The 21,387-nt window shown below is 44.4% G+C and overlaps 1 protein-coding gene across 1 annotated transcript; it reads left to right on the forward strand.

Moving 5' to 3' along the window:
- The first annotated feature begins 4,730 nt into the window (after positions 1-4,730).
- Positions 4,731-19,454, forward strand: UTP25 (UTP25 small subunit processome component). The gene is made up of 12 exons (XM_035560052.2): positions 4,731-4,892; positions 5,812-5,851; positions 7,003-7,252; positions 8,023-8,235; positions 10,357-10,445; positions 11,688-12,098; positions 12,794-13,013; positions 15,038-15,240; positions 16,484-16,666; positions 17,283-17,395; positions 17,820-18,065; positions 18,914-19,454. The coding sequence occupies exons 1-12, from the start codon at positions 4,789-4,791 to the stop codon at positions 19,158-19,160; spliced, it is 2,319 nt and encodes a 772-aa protein (XP_035415945.1). The 5' UTR covers positions 4,731-4,788; the 3' UTR covers positions 19,161-19,454.
- The last annotated feature ends 1,933 nt before the right edge of the window (positions 19,455-21,387 follow it).

Genomic DNA, 21,387 nt, shown 5'->3' on the forward strand with positions numbered 1-21,387 from the left:
ACTTCTTGTCAGCCAGCAGCATGTGACAGGATTCTTCCATTTAGCTCTATAGCCATTCAGTGTTTTGCGTTGCGTTTTCCCTCTGTCCTGACCTGTCACTCAGGTTCATTAAGATAAAGACAGGAAACAAAGTAAGCCAAAGACCTCTGTTCTTGTTAAGGAAATGACTGGATATCCATTAAGAGTGCTTGACAGAAACTGTCTACCAGTGCCTACACATATCATTTAATTAATTTATATAATAAATGTGTCACTCTCCTGGAAGTACAGTGAAGGGGAAAAAAAAACCAACCCTCTTACACCAAATAGCACCAACACCCATGATTGATTATTTGAAGTGTAAAATTCATTTGACAGTTTTTAAAATGTTGTATGGGTATAATCCAAAACTCGTTACATCAGTTGAGTAAAGTCAATGCCTCATCCTAAAAGACCTGCAACTGAACTGACCTGCTGAAATGGCCAACTCTAAAGGTATTTGTAAACCTTGCTTGTGAAAAGAACTTTCAGCTTTGTTAGAATCATAGGACAATTTGCCTGTGAATAAGTAGAAAGTTTGCATGTTGGGGTGCATCAAGCACGGCATTGCTAGTCGGTCGAGGGAAGTGATTGTCCCGCTCTACTCTGCACTGGTGCGGCCTCACCTCGAGTACTGTGTGCAGTTCTGGGCACCACAGTACAAAAAGGACACTAAACTGTTGGAGAGTGTCCAGAGGAGGGCGACGAAGATGGTGAAGGGCCTAGAGGGGAAGACATATGAGGAGCGGCTGAGGTCATGGGCCTGTTCAGCCTGGAGAAGAGGAGGCTGAGGGGGGACCTCATCGCAGTCTACAACTTCCTCGCGAGGGGGAGTGGAGAGGCAGGTGACCTGTTCTCTGTTACCACCAGTGACAGGACCCATGGGAACAGTGTTAAACTGAGGCAGGGGAAGTTTAGGCTGGACATCAGGAAGAGGCTCTTCACTGAGAGGGTGGTTGCACACTGGAACAGGCTCCCCAGTGAAGTAGTCACTGCACCAAGCCTGTCTGAATTTAAGAAGAGATTGGACTGTGCACTTAGTCACATGGTCTAAACTTTTGGGCAGACCTGTGCAGTGCCAGGAGTTGGACTTGATCCTTACAGGTCCCTTCCAACTCGGCATATTCTATGATTCTATGATCTATTTTTGATGTATATTTCATACTTTAAGTCAGCAGCTGCCAAACATGTATTGGTCACCAATAACCCAGAAAGCAGGAATTTCTCTTGTCATGGCTGTGCTTTTGGATCTTCACAAGTATTTTATTTTCTTGTTGTTCTCTGCTTTTATGCAAATAGCACATCAAGACAACATCAAGGTACCTGCCTTTGCATAAGGAAAAGAACAGGAAGTTCTGTTTTACCAACTGTGGTTTAACTTATGCTGCCTAAGTAACTTACAGCAGAACTATTTAAATTTTAGTTACATTTGGACAGGAAGAGAGAATGATTGATACATTTATCCCGATAAAAAATATATATATGCTAAAATGAGGCAAAAAAAAAAAAAAAAAAAGGCATTTCATGAAGGAAAAAGGAAAAGTAAAAGTGGCAAACCGGGGATGAGGAAAAGGATAAAGGCAAGTGCTTCACTGACTAATGGAATGAGGCAAACAAATGCCGGCAGTAGGCTAGCAAAGAGGAATCAGTTGTGTTTAGCTTAGCAGAGCTCTCTAAAATAAAGGAAGTGGCTTATATAAAGCGCATGTCACAGGGATCAAAAGGATGATGATGCGCAGGTAGCAGCCGCAGAATGCTGCTGGGTTTAGTCATGCAGCTGCTGACAGAATTAGGTCAGCAGAACAGACTACAAAATTCAAGCTTTTTCCCCTCAGTTTTCTTTCCCAGCACTATCGCATGCATCAAAGCCCTGTTTGCTGCGAGTCTCTGGTGGGTAGGAGTCGAAGGAGCCCTGCTGCCTGCCCTGCCGCCCTCAAGATGGCGCCGCGTCACTACCCTGTGGAGAGAGGGGGCGGCAGTCAGCCCTGGCGTGGAGCTCTCACCACTGACAGGACACGGGCCGTGGCCTTCTAGCTCTGCTTGTGCTGCCGGGGAAACAGAACAGGTACGCCAAGAGGTAGGCAGCTCCGCGAGCTGCTGTCATGGCAGAGCGCCACCGTGCTCAGGGCTGCCCAATCCTACCAAGCTCAGCCCTCATGTTGGTGTGCCTGCAATGGCCTGACAGAAAATGTGCTTCAGCGAAGAGTGCAGAGGGTGATGTGTAGCTGTTACTCGTGTGGCCCCGATACCAAACAGAAAGGGCTTTCATTACATCCTCCTCCTCTTGCTTGGCTTTGGAAAAATCTACTGCATCCAGCCTGTAAGTTGGAGACATTAAATATATACATATGTATATTTGATATTGCTACATGTTCTCTGAGGAAGAGTGATCTAGTTTAGGAACAGCGTTGTCATACTGCACCTAGTGCCTGCATGCTGTCCAGTCCCAGGGGATGTTAAGGTCTATGCTGCTTTGTTGTCTGTACCTCATCCAGGAGAAGGTGAGGTGTTACTCTGCAGGGGGAACAAATCTAGGACCCTTTTGTGAATGGCAGCACAATGTTTTAAGTAGTCTGCAAACAATTTAATCCTAAGTGCCAAATCCTACCCAAGCAGGATCCTTCCTCACACAAGGTATGGGGAGGATACAGGAGGAAGGAGTCAGAGCAGAAAGGCATCAGTGGTCTCAAGAGTATAACTGTTTTCAAGGGTGAAATTGAAGTCAGGATGAAGCAAACTGGGGGACAGTAGGCACTGTGCCACAGGCCCAAACCTGCAAGTCAGTATAAAAACTTTATTATTCTCAAAAGAAGTGTGAATAAGTGATCACAGAAGCAAGTACTAACATTCAGAGCATCAAAAAAGGAAGAGGTTAATGCATTTTTAATTCATAATGCAATGTTAAAAAACAGAATGAAACTCAAGTTGGTAGTGTGAAACATTATCAGATCTTGAATTTGTGAGTGTACAAACAACACTCAAATCAAAGCTGTATCCTCACAGGAACTTGTTGGTAGTAGTGGTAATTGCCCATTTGTTGGTTTAACACATATCTGCGTGCATAGGCTTGCAGCTGTTCACTATCTTAGTAGTTGTGCCCCGTTCAGTCTCCAAAATCTACTAAGCCCTCATGGTTCAGCTGTGAACGAAGACTTTTTCCTTCTGCTGTCTCAGCTGCCACACTGTAGAAGTCAATAAGCAGCAAGTACTGCAACATGCAAATAAACCTGTTAGGTGGGGACAAAACCTTTTTTTTTTTTCCACACTTCTGACAGAGAGAGGATTGATTGGCAATATTTTTCCTCTTAAAGACTGTGGCTGCCAAATCTACAGAAAAACTACTGGTCAAAAATCAGTTATGCTAGTCAATGTTGTTACATGATGTAGTGGCTTTGACAGAAGCCTACTAAAGACATTTCCATCACTGGAGCTCTCAAGTATGTCATTTTACATGCTGTGGGGCTACTCAGTGAGTAGCAGACCAGACTATAGCAGAATGGCCTGGATTAAGACAATTTCTCCACACCATCTTTCACCTCAGACAACTTTCTGGGTTGTACGTAATGGGAAGACAGCGGTATTAATAACACAGGAGTTGACAAATAACTACAATTTAAGTGTCCTTCCTAGTTAGGAAAGTAAAAGTGTCATGAAGCGTACCGTCCAGCTCCTGGGGGCTTCTCCTTAACATGCAAGCTTATACTAGGAAGTATGCAGCTCATACTTCCTAGCCTCAGTCAAATCCATGGATTCTCTCAATTCAAGACAGACTGCCGAGATGTTATAGTCACTACCATTTTTCCCTGAAATTCTTCACGCCCCCATCATAGTTGGGATTACCTTGCCTCCACTTCCCTTTGGTACTCTTTTCTCCACAAGATGAACTGAAATCTGTTGTGTGCGCTTTACAGGAGAGACTGGCAGTGTGGGGCAGTGTCCTGCATTATAACTCTAGTTGTAGCCCCTCCTGCCCGAGGTAGAGCAGTTTCTGCTAGGCCAAACAGAAATCAGGAGATATGAAAGAATATGAAGTATTTTGAAACAAATAATCGAGTGTGAATTAAGATTCTCATTTGAAATAATGTGAAGCAGATACAGGGGACGTCTGTGTCTAGAGGACTGGAGCATCTGTTGTACGAGGACAGGCTGAGAGAACTGGGTCTGTTTAGCCTGAAAAAGAGAAGACTGAGGGGAGACCTCATCAATGTGTATAAATACCTGAGGGGAGGGTGTCGAGAGGATGGAGCCAGTCTCTTTTCAGTTGTGCCCAGTGACAGGACGAGAGGCACCGGGCACAAACTGCAGCCCAGGAGGTTCCTGCTCAATATGAGGGGGCACTTCTTTATTGTGAGGGTAACAGAGCGCTGGGACAGGCGGCCCGGAGAGGTTGTGGGGTCTCCTTCCCTGGAGATATCCAAAACCCGCCTGGATGCCATCCTGCGCAATGTGCTGCTCGGCAGGGACTGGGTCATCTTCAGAGGTCCCTGCCAACCTCGGCCACCCTGTGAGTCTGGGAGGTTTTCGGGCAGCGCAGCAGCGGCTCTGCTCGGAGCAGCAGCGCAGGGAGCGGCGCCGCGGGCGATCGCGGCGGCCCTTCAGCTTCACGGCCTCGGATGTCTCCGCACCAGGGCCTTCTCCCGGCTCTCCTCCTCCCCCTTCTCCGCCGAGCTGGGGCAGGGCTTTCCCCCAGCGGGGCGCTGCACACCGGGGGCGAGGCCGGCAGCGCGACGGCGGCGCCTGACGGCCGGGCCGTAAAGGCGGGCGGGCGGCATGGGGAAGCGCGGTAGCGGCGGGAGGGCGGCGGTGCTCGGCCTGAGCAAGAGGCAGAAGAAGCACCTGAAGGAGTTCGGGGAGGAGCACCCCTTCTACGACAAGTGAGTGCCCCCGGGGCGGCTGGGGGTCCGGAAAGGCGAGGGGAAGGCTGGAGAGGCGAGGCGGAGCCCTCCCGTAGGCAGCAGGGAACGGCAGCGTCTGCAGGGTGTGCTCTGCTCAGCGGCGGTCACCAGCGCTGCGCTCGGCTTCCCGTGGCGGGCGTCTTCTTCCCTGCTTGGTAGATCAGTATTTAGCACAGCAGGTAGGCTCTTGCCCTGGTTGGCTGTGTTGTACGAAGGGCCTTTAAAAAACGCCGAGCAGGTTTGGTACCTGAGTTCTGGGTGAGGCAGTAGCCAGAGGATGCTCTTGGTAAACCCAAACCTCAGGTGTTTCCTGCTGCATCTTCTCCTCCAGCTGAACAGTCACCCTTATCAGTGTGAACTTACAGTATTCTAAGCTAAACTTCATCCTTGTCAGCTCTAGTGATCCCTCACGCTTGCCTAACTTCTGTGATCCTTTAAAAGTTTTCCTGCAGCCCTTCCTTTCAGGTAGCTCTGACCTGGCCTTTCTCCTCTGAGAAGAGAGAAGTGAATTTCCTTCTGAGTCTTGCCAGGTACAGGTTGTTCTGCGGGAAGTTCTTCACTTTAGGCAGAGCTTTTCCAGTGTTTATACCCTTGTGGGTGTGCATATAAACAGCCTTCTGTTTAAAGCCAGATTCTGCTTTAAAATATTTCTCTTTTTGATCATTTATACTCAGGCTTCATTTATAGGCCATAGCATCAGCTGAGAGAGAAACCTCTCAGGGTGAGCACTGAGTCTGCTTTCTTAGGGACAATGGTGTGATGCTTTGGTTTTAAGCTTTCTCTTAACTTCTCTAAGACTCATGTGATTCAACAATTTCTTCTCCCCCTCATCTGTTTTTATCCTGTGCATAGTAACATTGACAGAGTAAAATACTTCAATCCTTGTACTTTTTTTCAGGGTTTCTGGAAGACCAGAAGCAACTCAGATCTGTGAACTGGTAATATATTTTCGTTTCTTCCTCACTTTCATCTTTGTATAGTTCAGTGAAGTGAAATGCTGAGCATTTTGCATTGTTCAGGCTGATTCAGTTGTTCTGTTTTAGAAAACTTGCTTCTTAGGAGGAAAAAATGAATGATTTTTGTATGCCTCTGGATTGTTCTCTGTGGTGTCAAACCCATAACATGAGACATCAGAAGAAGCAGGATATAATATTGCTATTCTTGGCTGGTTCTGTTTTTCTTCACTTTACTTAATCATGGTGAAAAGTAAATGATGCTGTAAGTTGTTTTAATAATACTAATAAAGTTAGTGGTGCGTGAGTTAGGGGATGAGATGTTTTGTTCTCTGTTGAATGAAGAAATATGTTCATGCTCGTTCCCCTTCTTCAAATTGCCAATGCTTTAGTTTTCTTTCAGTTAACCTCCTTCATTGTCAGATTAATTAAAGACTTCAGAGTTTCAGTCTGGAAAAATAACGAGTTACATTGTCCACTTGTTTCCTTTAGCACTTACTGCATTAATGTTGTATATACTGAGTGTTCACCTTGGGCTGAAAGAACCTAAAAAAGAAGCAAATGGTTCTTTGCTTGTACTCCTGGTTTCACTGTAATTCTGACTATAACCAGGCATGTTGTGGTTGGTTTGTACAAGCCTGGGACAGAACTGGCTCTTAGAGTCTGGCTTGTGTGAAGCTTCAAGCTTAGCGCTGAGCCAAACCTGACCAACTCCTCGGTGGACTTCTGTCAGCTGAAGGTTATTTCACTTACTTCCTTGAAAGGTGGAAGCATTTCTGCTTGTATGTGTGCCCTTCTACAGTTTTTGTTGTGTGCATGGTTTTTCTAGGAAAATCCAGGGCCAGCTTGTTTGTGGAGAACAAATGTATTGACTCAGCTGAGCCTAAAAGAACCAAATTTTGAGGTGCTCAGACTCAAATCAGTGCAGAATGAGGTACTAGGGCCTAGGTCTACCAAGATGCTTTCAAAATCTAGATGGAGGTGTCCAGCATAACTATTTACATAAAATGGAGGTTTTTGAAAAGTCCCACTGCACCTGCATAGGGATAGAATGGGAAGAGGAAAGTGTAGCATGGGAACTAGAAGTGAGCGTGTTCATGTGCTGCATAATAGAGTGTTACTGTTTTCACTTTTAGTCTGACAATTCTGATAAATCAAGCACAGAAAGCGATTCAGAAATTGAAGTGGAACCCGTCCCTGTGTATCACAAGTTACTGGCTACCCTGAAGACCTCTCCTGAGTCTGAGAGTGAGGACGAGGAAGACGAAAGTGAATCGGAAGAGGCTGGGGAGAGCGAGATAGAGTTGGGCAGCGAAGGCTCCCAGGAGCCCGAAGAAGCAGATGGTGGTGAAGAAGACAAGGATGAAGTACCAGCCCAGGAAGAAGGTAGGTTGCCTTTTCCCTTACTCTGGTAAACATTGCTTCAGTTAGAAGGTTTGAGTAATGCCTGTTCTTAGCCAGGATCCTGCTGGTTGGCTGGGTGCTCTGCTGGCTGGGGGGCTCTGTTGCTCCATTGCCTCTTTGTGGGTGGGAGCAGCAGCTGCCAGAGGGTTTTGCGGGGCGGAGGGTAGCTCTGCTCATTTTCTGGCAGGCAGCCCGCTGCTTCTTCCTCAGATGTTGTTTGTGCGGCAGCACAGGGGAAATCCACATGGAGCAGCATACCAGGGGTTCTCACCCACTCGCTGGGAGACGCAAGCTGTTCTCTCACACAGCATCTGGTTTGGCTGCTGCCACTGCGAGGAGAGAGAGGTTTGCCTCACAGCAGAGGAAAGTATATTTAAAATACAAGGAAACCTCCTCCCTTATGACGAGAGAGCCTCATTCATGAAGTCTGCAAAGAAATTCTGAGAGGAGTCAATTTTTTATTATTTTCAGTTGTTTTAGGTAATCAGAAACTAAAACCTGTGCTTTCTGAATAGGTTATTCCTTATATTTTCTCTGGGGAAACATGTTTTGTATTATTTAATGTTTGGCATGCTAGCCAGCCACAGGTTATTTCTTTTTTCCAAAATGTAAAACACAAAGCCCATTTTTATGTTTTTGCATACGGTATTTGGAGAAAAAGTTTGTCTCCAAGTGAACAACGTAGCCAGCCAGAGGCAGCAATCAGTAATAACTTTTCCAGAAGATTATAACCTGTTTCTCTCTCTAACAAGTCACGGCTAAAGACGCAGCAGAAGAGGCACTCGGCCAGGAGCAGGATGATGGCGTTGATGCCTCTTGTGACCTAAGTCATGGAGCAATCGAGGAGTTTACCGATGTGAAACATGAATCTGAATTTAGCTTGGAAACCAATTTCATGGAAGAGGAGAGTGGAGATTGCGATGCGGACAAGAAAGAGAGCAATTCTTCACAAGCCTTTTCACAAGGTAAAACGTAGTATACTTTGCTTAGTGATCTGCCTCTGGAAGAGCATCTGTACCGTGTGAATTATCAAATTCCTTAATGAGATGCTATATAGCTTCTGAGTTCTCTGGCTACGTGATTCATTGCGTTGCCCACGTGTGAGCCCGTTGCATAAGGGACACTTAAAACTGATGCAGGCACGCAGATGAGCCGCTCGTTTCCTGCAGCGCCTGTGGACAGGGATTTGGATTTGTTTCTGCTGTGACTTGTAAAGCCTGAAATACCAGGAACTAGAAATGTGCGTGGAGGGGGTTGTCTTCTTCTAACGTGTTAATGGTAGTTAAAAAAGCCGGTGCAATGTAAAGGGTCCTGCAAGCCTGCACTTGAACATGGCAGGTATTCTTGGCACGGGTGGTGCTGGAGGTGGTCACAAAACTGACCAGTGAGAGGATCCTTCACAGCTGGGTGGAGTTAGAGGTGAGGAACCTGGGGCAGCTACAGTAACTTAGACAACTGCTCAGGGCTCTTGGATTTTGAAGGTTGTGCAGAGCAGTCCGACTACCCCAGGATCAGGAAGACACGAGGCATCGACAGCATCTGTGTGGTGTCTTCTGAGGGCGCAGCCCAGCGTCTCGGTGCCGCAGTGCGCCCATGGGTGAAGGCTGAGCTCCGGTGTTGGAGTCATCCCACCATGTGTAATACAAATAGCTGTGTGCACGGGTGTGTGATATTTCAGTGGTATGCCACACGTTGGCACTTGCAGAGCTCCTATTCATATTTCATGCTCTGCGGTTTTAATATCAGATGGCGTAGTTTGAGAGAGGGGAATATGTTTGTAGCATCCCTAGTGATGCTGGCTTGTCATCTTAGAGCAGCAGCTGACATTAGATCTGGGAGGCAGCCTAGCTGGTACATGAAATGTGGGGAAGCATCAAAGGGCCATGTGATAGAAGAAACAGCTCCCTCTTGTTACCATGAGAATATTACTTAGGCCGTTGGCGTTGCATTTTAATGAGAACCACAGCTCTCCAACTGCATGCCAAGTATCCTAACAGCTTTCTTCAACCTATAAATGATGCACTACTTTTCAGTGGGTTGCTGTAGCTCAGGAGTGGCTTTATAATCTGTTACAGAAGATCTTACACATCTAAGATAACAGAAAGTGAATGAATTTCTCCTCAGGTCCTGGGGTCACTAGAATTCCTGAGAATGCTTCGTTGTCATTCCTGTTCTTAATTTGACAAATGGGGGAATCGGTAAAACTCACTGAAGAGAGAGCCCCTATTACAATTAAATGATAGCCCTTTGCTTTGCTGGGAAGAAGAAATATTCGACAGCAGTATGTCCTGATTAGCAAATGCCTTGATTTTGCTGGATAACTTGGGCTAGATACCCTTTGGCAAGCACTAGTGTCCTCTAATTGCTCTTCCTCATGCAGTGAGTGCTACTGTGCTGCAAGCAGTATGTGGGGTTTGGTTTTCAAAATAAGCTTTGCATGTTAATTGTTAATTGTGCATACCTGTGTCTTTGCATATAATACGGTGTTACGGTTCCCTGCCTCCCTCTCCTTTCTGAAAAGAAACGTGATTAGATAAATCGTACTTTTATTCACTTTTGGCAATTTTTGCCTTCCTTCACCCAGATCCCCTCCTCTTTTCTCTGCTTTATCACAGTGTGTTCCTACCACTGCCCGGAGATGCAGAGCCCTCGGCCATAAGCTCACTTGGGTCTTGGCTGTTGACAGCCTATTTCACCTGCAAGGAGCAGAAATGCTAACCGATGTTTATCGGTGTCAGAGCCTCAAGCAGAAAATTGCCAGTCTTTTCTTCTACATGTTGCTTTCCTGTCCAACATTTGTTTTGTGACTGAAAGTTCTAGTGCTTCCATAAGTGCTTCGTTTTCTTTCTCTGCTCCCCCCCCCCCTTTTTTTGTTTAGGCAATCTGTCAAATCTGTTCTCTGTGTTTTTGTGGAGAGAATTTGACATCCTTTTTCGCATCTCCTGGTGCTTTGAAATAACTAGTTTTAGCTGTGGTGTTGGCCAGCACAGAAACTGTTCGTGTCATTTGCAAATCCGTTCTGAAACTTGATTCTGGTATTAGCTACAACAGTTCTCAGGACTCGTTGTTGTTGTTGTTACACATAGATCCATTTAAACAGCACATGGACAAAGAACTTGAAGAAAAAGAAGTAGAAAAAATGTCTACGCTTTCTAAAACTTCAAGTCAAATCAAGGTAACGTTGTCCTGTAGCAATTCAAAGCTCCTAAAGATGCTGAGGTAAAAATAACGTGTCGTATACAAGTGCAGTAGATCTGTATTATCGTTGGCTCTGGGATTGTCAACGTTTTGTCACTGCATTGTTGCCGAAGTGTTTTGTTCTTTACTTAATGCTGGGCATGAGTTGAAATATAAGGTCTGCTGTTATATCAATGCATGGTGACACGTCTGAAAAAAGAGCTTTCAGGTTTAGTTTATAATCCTGAGATCAGAGGTGTGTACTCGTGGCGCTGGGTGGAAACAGGACTGGTCTCCGCATAGTAACAGCGGGATGCCAGAGACGTGCTCTGCAACTGAATTTGTGAGGTGACCCTTTACAGTCTCAAACGTACTTGTGATGCCCCTTCATGTTCTTGTTCAAGACACTTGCACCTCCGTACACATTCACAAGCAGGTAAAGGTGGGTTTTAACCCGTTTGTTAATACTGGAAGTAACATGTGAATTACAGTACCAGAAAACCACCTCAGTGCTTGAAACAGAATACTGGTTTTCAAAATAGTCATTTTTAGACAAACCTTTGCTTCTTAACTTTTTCACATCTGATTTCATTTTGGAGGGTTGCCCTGCATTCTGGTCAGCCATATGCTGGGTGACATTTGTTGGAAGAGATCCAACAGTTAGTCAGTCAGAGAGCAAGCTGTGACTTTTAAAAAATTTTTTTGAATATGGTGGCCAAAAATACCAGTGCCACCTAAAGCAATATATGATGTATCTTTGCTTAATTGGGTGTAGCAACGTTATGGAAACAGAATGGGACAACTTGTGTGGCAGGAGGCTTAGAGTTTTCCCCTGATGCCCTGAAAGTTTTCACCCTTTAAAAGCAGCGCGTACCGCAGCGCGGCTGATCTGTAAACATGGTTGAGCTCCAGGGCTGGCAGAAATGACATCCTTCCTCTTCCTCAGTTTTCTCATTGGCAAAATGAGGACAGTTGTAGCCACGTCACTGCAAAATACATCCAGGTCTAGCGAGCTCAAGTTTATTGTTATTTTCTGTGGTAGGTACTAAGGAAGAGATTGCTGCTTGGGGAAAAAAAGGTGTCAGCTTGTATTAAGAGGAAAGTAGTTTCTCAAATTTCATGAACCTGATTAAACTATCAGTTGTGGTGACGTACTTCTGTGCTTTTAGCTGTACTAAGTTTGGTATATTTGACTCTTCCTTTTTTTTTATCTATCTGTCTCTATATTTTTTTCCTTCAGTGGCCAAGGCTGGGTCAGTTAACTTTTTCTTCCACTTTGGAGAAACATACAACTTTAAAACCAGACAAAGAATTTGATGTGAAGCAGCTTCATCTTCATAAGCCTTTAGAATCCACGTGGCCAAAAGTGAATAAACAGTTCTTGTCGCCAACGACCAAACCGAGCGATCCCTCTTTTACCCCCTTACAAAGAGAGCTCTTCTCTATCATGAATGCCTACAAGGACTTGTTCTATCCAGAAAGAAAGGCTTTAACGAATGGAGAAGAAATCCGGCACGCGTACTGCTTGCATGCCTTGAACCATGTCCTGAAGGCGAATGCCCAGGTGCTCAGCAACAACGCCAAGAAAAGAGACCAGAAGCCAGGGACAGACAGCGATGACTACAGGGACCAGGGGCTCACCAGGCCTAAGGTAAGAGAGCTTCGTACATGTGATTCCCCTGCCCACCCTGGGTGCTCGGTCAGGCTGTGTGAACGTCCTGCTGCCCTGTTACGTGATGGATTCCTAGGCATGGGCCTTTCTGCAGCCCTTGGCCATGCCTGGAAGTCGTCTGTGGGGCAAATACCTCGGGAGAAGCAGCGAGCACAAGTTTCAGCCAGCCTGTTTCTGTGCTCATCGCAGTCTGCAGAGCTGGACTCAAACAAAACCCAAAAAGGGGTTGGGAGAACAGGAGAACGTGTTTAACCATCCCCTGTAATCATACCCTCTGTGTGAGATGGAGAACCGCACTGCTCTGCTGGCCAGTCCGTGTCCACAAGCACGCTGCGTCCCAGCGCATCCTCTCTCCTTGCTGCATGTCAGAATTTGGCTTGTTCTGCTTCCATGTGGACCCATCTGGGCCTGCCTTTCCTCAGAGAAGCTAACTGGTGACATGCCATAAGGAAGTCACAAGCCTCTTTCAGTGTAGATGTGCGTGCCTTGACTTGAGGGCACAGACCTGTCTGTCAGATCAGGTTTTGTCACGTAGGCAGAGATGGCTGGTGACTGTGCCCTGGAAGGAGGCTGAGGTTTTGTTTTGACTGTTGGGAAGCCCAGTGGGCGCAGATCAAAGTCAAAATAATTACATATTTTATGAGTTGTTCTGTTGTAACTGTTGATCTGTGCAGGTGCTGATGATAGTGCCCTTCCGGGAATGTGCTTTGAGGATTGTGCACATTCTCATCAGTCTTCTTGAAGTGAACGACAAAAGAAAAATAGACGTAAGTAATAAAAAGCGCTTCAAGGGGGAGTTTGGCTCTGACCCAGAAGAGAAGCCCCCCAACCTGAAAAGACCTGAAGATTACGAAGCTGTCTTCGCTGGCAACATCGATGACCATTTCAGAATTGGTAATGACCTACAGAACGGATGACTTTAGCTTGTGAAGCAGGGGGAGGTAATCTAACAAGTGTTTGCTAAATGTCTGGGAGCCATCAGGGCTGGTAGGACTTGAGATTCTGAGGTATTTATGCTGCTTTTTGTATCGGCAACTTGAATATTTCTGAAAATATTCTGTGCCTTACCACAAAAAAGGAAGAGAAAATGCAGAAGTAATGATTTTTCACATCAAGTTCCGAGTCACTTAAAATGCACTGATTGTTTTATTGTGGCAAGGTTGCCCACACCTCATTATAAAGAGGATAGTCTTGACTTATGCAGCAAAATCTTTCATTTTATTTTTAAAAAAATCATCTCAAGTTAACAGTTATTCGCAATTTATCTTTAAATCAGTAATAGTGGGAACGAAATTAAAGCTCAGTACTAAGCAAAGCAGTTCTCTGCTCTATTGCATATGGTCTTCATGAATGCAAAGGGATGGCCAGCAAGTAGGACTGTTGGACAAGCAGCAAATTTAAGACTATTTCATAATGTAATGTCGTGCTGTCGTAGTAACTCAGCGTGCAGAGAATTAGTTCAGTTCCTGGAGCTGCCACAGTGAGTAGGCAGTTTTTCTAACTTAGCTTGACAGATAAGAGGCTCTTGAAATTATTGCCCCTTGAAAGATAAATTGGCATCCCAAGAGATTTAATGATATAGTGGAAGATGCAGGAAAGACTGAGTGGGAACTACTTGCTTCCCCAGTGAATATCTAGCTTGCTGAGAACATCTTACTTTTTGTAGCAAAATAATTTTCCTTTCAACCCTCTCCTGTACTACAGCCTGTTTGATCCACTTACTGGGTGTGAAGAAATGCTTGAAGAAACTTTCAGTGCTGTTACTTACAGAAGCAGCATAATTATTCTTTCTTGGTGTGCTTCACACCCTGTTACTTCAGCGCTAAGATGTAATTTTAATCGTGTTTGTTATGCCTTACTAAAACCCACCCTTTCACATCTTTAAACCAAAGATGACTTACAGTTGTTAAACTGTGTATATGATGACATGTTCTGGGGAAGAGTGGTGCTTTCTTCCTGGAAATTCAGCCAGTTGTGCCTCTTATTTCATTTTATCATCAGGTTAAAATAGATAGCAGGAGAGGTCCCTAATGATGTCTGCATGGAATTCTTGAGCGCGTTTTAAAGAGCCTTCAGCTGTAGCTGTGGTCGCGGTCGTCACGCAGATAGGGAGAGAAGCTGAAGACACACCTGCGCTGGGCAGCCTCTAGTTGAACCATTTGAACATGGTTCAAATCTGGATTTTAGGATCAGAAAACTGTATGTTGCCCAGTAGCTATGGCATAAGTAATAGACTCCTTTGATTCCTTCCTTTTCCCCTCTGTAGCATGGGAGGCGATGCAGGAGCTAATGTGTCCTGCACACTGCAGCGTGCATCTTGAGAAGCCAGGTACCTGGCAGTAGTGCAAGACTGTGCTTTCAGCCTCTGTAAGGTGCTAAGCCTTTTCCTTGGCATTTTAGTAGCAACTGAAGTGGTCCTGTGAATGAAAGCAGTCTATAGTCAAGAGGTCCATGCTGAATCTTTCATGACAGATTAAGGTAACTCTTACTATAGCACGTAATGGCAGAGACTGAAGCCCAGAGTTTAGGGTAAAGGGAACAGTTAATCATTTCTGCTTTTGCGTTTCTCAATCTTTTTAGCCCACTCTTCCCTCATTTTTTTTATAACAGAAAATCAGGAGAAATATGTTCCAGTTCAAAAATGTTGTTCAAGCTAAGAAAAATCTGGAGGAAAAAAAAAGAACTTCTGAAAGAGTTTGCAGAACTTCATGAAAATCTGCCGAAGGCTTGTGGAATGGGGGTGGGGTGGATAAGCACATTTTCAGGGAAGGAGTTTCAGCCAGATTGATTTGTCCAGCTCTAATCACTAGCATGTGCTAAGGGAGAAGGAACGTAGGAGTTACTGTTACAGAGCCTTCAGGAAGAAAACAGTTGATAATTGACCTTGACTAATAAAATGTCTGTTTGTTGTCGGACAGGGGTTGCGATTCTGCAGAAGAGTATGAGATTGTATGCACCATTTTACTCATCGGACATCATCATTGCCTCTCCCCTGGGTATGAGGACTGTCATTGGCGCAGAGGGGGAGAAGAAGAGAGACTTCGATTTTCTGTCATCGATAGAAATGCTCATAATTGATCAAGCAGATATTTACCTGATGCAGAATTGGGAACATGTTCTGGTGCGTTTTCCATATTTTTTTTCAGTTGCACTGTGTCTTATTAGTCTGATTACAACTTATTTTTAACAATGAAGTTTTACTTTTTTTTTTCTAACTAGACACGTATGCTTGTTCCTTTTCTCTCCTCCACCCTGATATTTATTTTTCTTATACTACGAATGATTTTCCTACAGCTTTTGGTAGTATTCAGTAATAGTTCTCTGTAAACCTTAGTATTTGGTGCTTTAGTGGTGTGTGTCATCAAAGGTTTTTTGCTTGTTTGTTTTGGGGAGCTTTAATTATCTTGCAGGATGCAATAATGATGATTCCTTTAATCACATCTGGGAGAAAATCTGCCAGTTGTCTGACTGCCCGGTATCTGTCAGACTGCAGCCGTGTGAGGAATTCATACAATCTAATTGAGGTTCCTCCAGAAAGCAATGGGTACTGGTGCTTGTCTCCGCTGACTGCAGAAATATTAACCATTAGTCGTGTCCAAAGTTAAGCAGTCTAAAGCTTTTTCTGTATGGATAGTGAAAATATAGCTGTAGGATTGTGGTTAGTTTGTGCTAGTACCCATACTTTATGGCTTTTGGTTAATAAAAGTTTTCAAGATTGAAAGGTTGAGGGGTTTTTTTGTTTGTTTGTTTCACATGGAAGCACCTTTGAGGTTTTTTGGCCTGACATTGCGACAGCGTGATGTGACTGTACGTTTTGAATGAGCCCAGAAGGCATCTTGCTTCCTGGCGAGGCCCAGGAACCTACACAATACTCACGGAATGTGTCCTGGAGCCTGTTCTCTCTTTTGCCTTTGGGTGCAGCTGCCTGCCATGCAGCAGCAGCAATACTGGTCCAAAGCATCATTCAGTGAGGCCAAACTGAGGTGAATTTCATGACTTGAACCCAGGCTGGCGCTGAATGCAGCGGACACTGCAGTTGGGCTGTTTCTGGCTCAGAAACCTTGGGCCCATTGACGTCAGTACAAACAGACAGACAGATCCATTAGACGTGCCCCATGGGAGAAGCAGCAAAGGCTGCTGTTACGGATGACTTAAGAGATGGTATTTCTAAGTTCTGTGGAATGAAATTGTTAAATTACTCTTGATATGGTCAATAAATTCCAAACAGTCGTGTCTTGGGAGATCACTACTGTTAAATTCTGTGCTTTCTTGCTCATCCCTGCCCACTTCTTGCTGCAGTTAAGGCTCTTGCAGTCTGGGTGCAGTGATATCAGTCTGCAGTGATGTGTTTTGTCTCTGTGTAGCACCTGATGAAGCACATTAACCTGCTGCCTTTGGATTCCCATGGGGTAGACTTTTCCCGAGTGCGAATGCTGAGTCTCAACAACTGGTCCAAGTACTACCGTCAGACGCTGCTGTTCAGTGCTCTTCAAGATCCCCAGATTAACTCCATCTTCAACAAACACTGCTTCAATTATACGGGGCAGGTGAGTTCACAGATGAGCTCAAGACTTCTTTACGCATAACGGAGGGGGAGAGGAAGAGGAAAACCCAATGTGTGGAAAAACTGTATCTTAGTTGTAAAAATCTGTGTGCCAGTAATTCCGTTATCAAAGTGTTTCAGTCTGAGTCTGCATGATGCTGTATGACAATATCTAATGCTGTGCCAAAGCCATAAAAAGATGCTCTTCTTGCAGCAGTACTTGGTCCTTTTGTTTCATGTTTGAAGTCAGATTTTATTTTTTTTAATTTGATGCAGGTAAGTTATCTCGTTTTATTTATTTTGTTGTCAGATCAAGGGTTGAACATCTTCCTTTTTTTTTATGATTCTTACTACATAAGAAGCACAAGCAGCTATTTGAAAGAAACAGGAAAAATAAAAATCTGAGTTATCCATCTTAAATCATAGAAAGGCAGGACATAAGCAGCTGTCGTGCATGTTTACCAGCTCTGTTACGTGTATGTGAATGTATTTTGGTATTGGAGCTGTCTTAAAATCAGCCTTGTGCACTGCTTGCAGATGTGAGTTCCTAGCAGAAGGCTGGCTGGGGTGTGGCTGCGTTGAGATGCTGCTTCCCTGAGCATCCTGCTTTGTTCCCGCAGGTGGCTGTCCGCAACGTACCGCTCATCGGCTCCATTAGCCGTGTTGTGGTCCAGCTCCCTCATGTTTTTCGGAGGATAGAAGCTGAAAACTTAACTTCCGTGATAGATACAAGGTACTCTGTGTTCCAGACCATTTTGCTGTGCCCTCGTGACCACAACTTCAGATTTAGTTGAGCGTATTGCTTCCTGCAGAGCGTAAGGCCAGGGGAATTTCACAATAGAAGTGTGCCTTCATTAGTCTTCTGACGTGGGCTGGGCTCTGCCCAGCTTTAGGGGAATATGGAAATTCTCGTCAAAGGCACTGGAGAAGAAAACATTGGAAAGCATTACCAGTCTGTACCATACCCATATAGCCCTGATGAAGCTTTAGACCATTATTTCTACAGCTGTAGACATCCTAAGAAGTTAAAGAAGGAAATAATGTAGTTAAAATCTTCCGTAGTCTGTTGTGTCTGATGATATTCCTGTCTGAGGTTGTATCAGCATTGGAAACTAGTTGTTAACTCTGATTAAAACATGCATGTTTTCTTAACGTAGGTTTCAGTTTTTCATTGACAAGGTTTTGCCCGAGTACCGCGATGCCATCATGTCACACACGCTCATTTATGTTCCGTCGTATTTTGACTATGTGCGTCTTCGAAATTACTTCAAGAAAGAGGACCTGAATTTTGCTCACATTTGTGAATACACTAAAAAGGCTGGCATCTGCAGAGCACGGCGCTTCTTTCTCAAGGGAGACAGGCAGTTCTTACTGCTCACTGAGCGCTTCCACTTTTACAAAAGGTGAATTGGGAATTCCACTTTTACAAAAGAGGCCTGAGTTTTCCTCTGGGTTGCGTGTGTACTGTTTTGGAAGTATAGTGACCTTAGTCATAGATGGGCTGTATTGCTTTTTGAACCTGTTGGATCTTTCTAAGGAGTTCTTTGAGTGATATAAGAGCTTCTCAGTTTAATTCAAAAATTTCTGCACGCTGCCATGGTCCCTTGCAGAGCTTCTAATGCTTTGGTATGCACAGGACTTTATTCAGCAAGGTACGTGCTGCCACGTTCCACCGATGTCAGGAGAGGATGATACATCCTGCAAAATGGGGTTCACTGTGCCTTTTATTAGTGTTCATCTGAGCCACTGTAACTACATACAGTTCTGGAAAAGGTTATGCAATTAGCTCAATAATTCAATATAGCAGGCTGAGGCCAAAGGAAAAATCTACTGCATCCTCACTGGAGCTGTTCGGAAGCTCCTAATAGAACAGGTTTTGCTATTAGCAGAAGACATTTTAGCAAATATTTAAAAAAAAAAAAAAAAAACAAAAAAAAAACACATCATGAGTATCAGTATGATCAGGCTTCCCTATCTTAGAATCTAAGCCAAAGAGGCTGAATACTGCAAAATTGGTAGTGGGCTGTACTTTAGAGGAAGTCACAGCGCCTGGGCAGCATTAGACCTCCCTTAATTCCACACCCGTGGCAAGTTTAGTCGTCAGTCCATGATACAGGGTTTGCAGAGTTGAGCTGATGTGCATTGAAGATAGTGGGAATTGGAGGAAGGGAGATGGGATTGATACTTTAACATGCACACTTTGTACAAAGTTCCAACAAAGTTACTTTACTTTTTTATTTTTCTCCTACAGGTATACAATAAAAGGTATTAGGAACCTCATTTTCTATGAGTTACCAACCTACTCCCACTTCTACAGTGAGATTTGCAATATGATGAAGGCCACAGACAGTGGAGTGGATGCTACATGGACCTGTACTGTGCTGTACTCCAAGTATGATGCTCAGAAACTGGCTGCAGTGGTTGGCATAGATCGTACAGCTCAAATGCTCAAGTCCAACAAAAATGTGCACCTCTTTGTTACAGGAGAAAATGAATAAGTGATGCTGCAGGCGAGACGATTCAATGGACCTGGATTTTATTCCTGATGCACTTTTTGATGTTGCATTTTAGAAATGTTTAAAACTTTTTAGTCCCTTTTACTAAGAGCTCTGCTGAAATTGTTCATGTAGTATGAAATTTTATGTTTCAGTTCTCTGTCCAACAAGAAACAAAGGATGTCATTCAAGGTTGTGGGGTTTCTGCTGTATAAAAAGAAAACCAATCCAGAGTTATCACTGTTCTTGTATAGTGGAAAACTCACTCTTCAGTAAAAATTGGTGGTGTGATAAATACCTTTGGATTGGATTGTTTCACTTAATTTTCTGATGCAAACTCCTTCTTTTATCAAAGGCAACTTTTTCATTTAATCTAGGTAAAAAACTGTGCCCAAGTATGAAGGCGATCACTATTTTATAAGCCTGGGTAAGAGAGGTGCAGGCAAAGCCTCTTCAGCACAAGCACATTGTTGAATGAGAGTTGAACTTGCTGGGGTAGGAGCTGGGGTTCTGTGTTTTTTTTCCCGAGTGTCCTAAATATTTTCTGTCTGCTATTTACAGCCCTCACTTCAGCCCCCCTGACCAATCAGTTTTACCAAAGAGTTGTTTGTTTTTTTCTAAAAGAAAAATCGGAGTTGAATTTGGCAGGCAGAAGAGCCAAGCTGAGCCCCGTGATCACCAAAGCAGTGTTGTGGAGTACAAAACCCTGTGGTGCAGTTGCAAATACCTGTGTTCTCTCATCTCACACCGTGGGTGGGTTTTGTTTTTTGTTTTCTTTCTTTCAGTCTGCTGCTCTTAACGGTTGCTTATGGAAGTGTCATGGTGCTGCTCCTCCTTCTTTTCTTCTACTTGTAGGAAGCTAAGTATAATTTAAAAGGAGTTAAATGTAGAGAGATTGGATTTTGTAAGTGTGTGTTACGACTGTGGGAAGACTGTTCTGTAGAGGGGCAGGTGAGTCCTGTGTGAGCCCAAATGCAGGAGGGAAACATCCATGCTGAGATGAGATTTGAAGGAATTCTCATCTAGGAGGCTTAGTAAATATACCAAAGTGAAGTAAACTCCTTCAGTGACTGCACAGGCATGTTATTTTAGCCAGTTTTTCATCATATTTTTTATTCCTGTATTTCTCAGAGGCTGTGAACATAAGTAGTTAATTGACGTCCTGAAATCATTTAGCAGACACACCAACCCATGCAGTTTCTTGTTTTTCATTTGAGGTCATGATTTCTGTTAACTTTAAGTACCTCTGCCATAGCACACCAGAGTTAAGAGCCAGCCAAAGCAGAGTGAACATCTGTCTGCTGCGCAGCAGAGACAGCCAGAGCAGCAAGCGAGGATGCTTCTTGTATGGCGTAGGCTTTATGTGGGAGAATTGTGGATGTGCATATAAAAGCAGGCACACAAAACAGGATTAAGGCATTTGCTTCCTACACCGGATGTGCTTAGCACAGATGAATAGCTGACCTCTGAGAAAGCTAAAGTGGGATAGCTACTTAGGGAGATAAAATGGTGCAGTGCAGCTACTGTGTAAAGAAACAGCAAGAGTATTGTTCCAGAGCCTACGTGAGGATTTTTCTGCTCTCGCTGAAGCTAATAGCAAAGTGCCTTGGTGGGAGTAGGGCCAAGCTGTAGTTTGAGACCCTCATAATTTTTATAGTGACTACCAGTTTTATTCCTAAAACAAGTGTACTTTGATATTTGAAGTGTGTAGTCAAGCTGTACATTTTTGTAGTGTTGATTACCAGTTACAATTCACTGATCTCCAAAGTAACATGTAAATGCCTTCTGTCAGTGCCCCTAGATGTAATCACAAATTAGAGTGATTCCTTAGAGTGCTCAAGCTTGAGATTTTTCTGCACTGGCAAAACCCTACTTGCTTTAGTAGGGAGTCTTACAAGCTCAGGCTGCCTGGGAAGCAGCACCAGCAGGTCAGACAGGTCCGGTGGTACAGGGGGCCCCTGCATTGGCAATGATGTGAAGGAGTTTCCTCCCTACCCTTCTGGCGTGATGTTCCCATGGCTCAGCTGTTAGTAGAGCAGTGGTGAACTGGGTGTAGGATTTGGTCTTACTTAAAAAAGAGGCAAAGGAGCTGTTTTATTTTATTTAAAATAATTCCGTGGTGCAGCTCACAGCAAGGCTCTGCAAAGCGCTTCATCCCAGAGTGGCTCCAAATACGGTGAGTTACCATGAGAGGGCAAGCCCTGAGGTCAGAGTCTGGCTCCTCCTGGAT

Source organism: Cygnus atratus, chromosome 3 (assembly GCF_013377495.2).
Source record: "Cygnus atratus isolate AKBS03 ecotype Queensland, Australia chromosome 3, CAtr_DNAZoo_HiC_assembly, whole genome shotgun sequence".
Lineage (NCBI taxonomy): Eukaryota > Metazoa > Chordata > Aves > Anseriformes > Anatidae > Cygnus > Cygnus atratus.

Coding starts and splice junctions, on each gene's coding strand:
- UTP25 (XM_035560052.2), top strand. CDS start 4,789: ATGGGGAAGCGCGGTAGCGGCGGGAGGGCGGCGGTGCTCGGCCTGAGC. Junction 4,893..5,811: donor GAGCACCCCTTCTACGACAA/GTGAGTGCCCCC, acceptor ACTTTTTTTCAG/GGTTTCTGGAAGACCAGAAG. Junction 10,446..11,687: donor AAACTTCAAGTCAAATCAAG/GTAACGTTGTCC, acceptor TTTTTCCTTCAG/TGGCCAAGGCTGGGTCAGTT.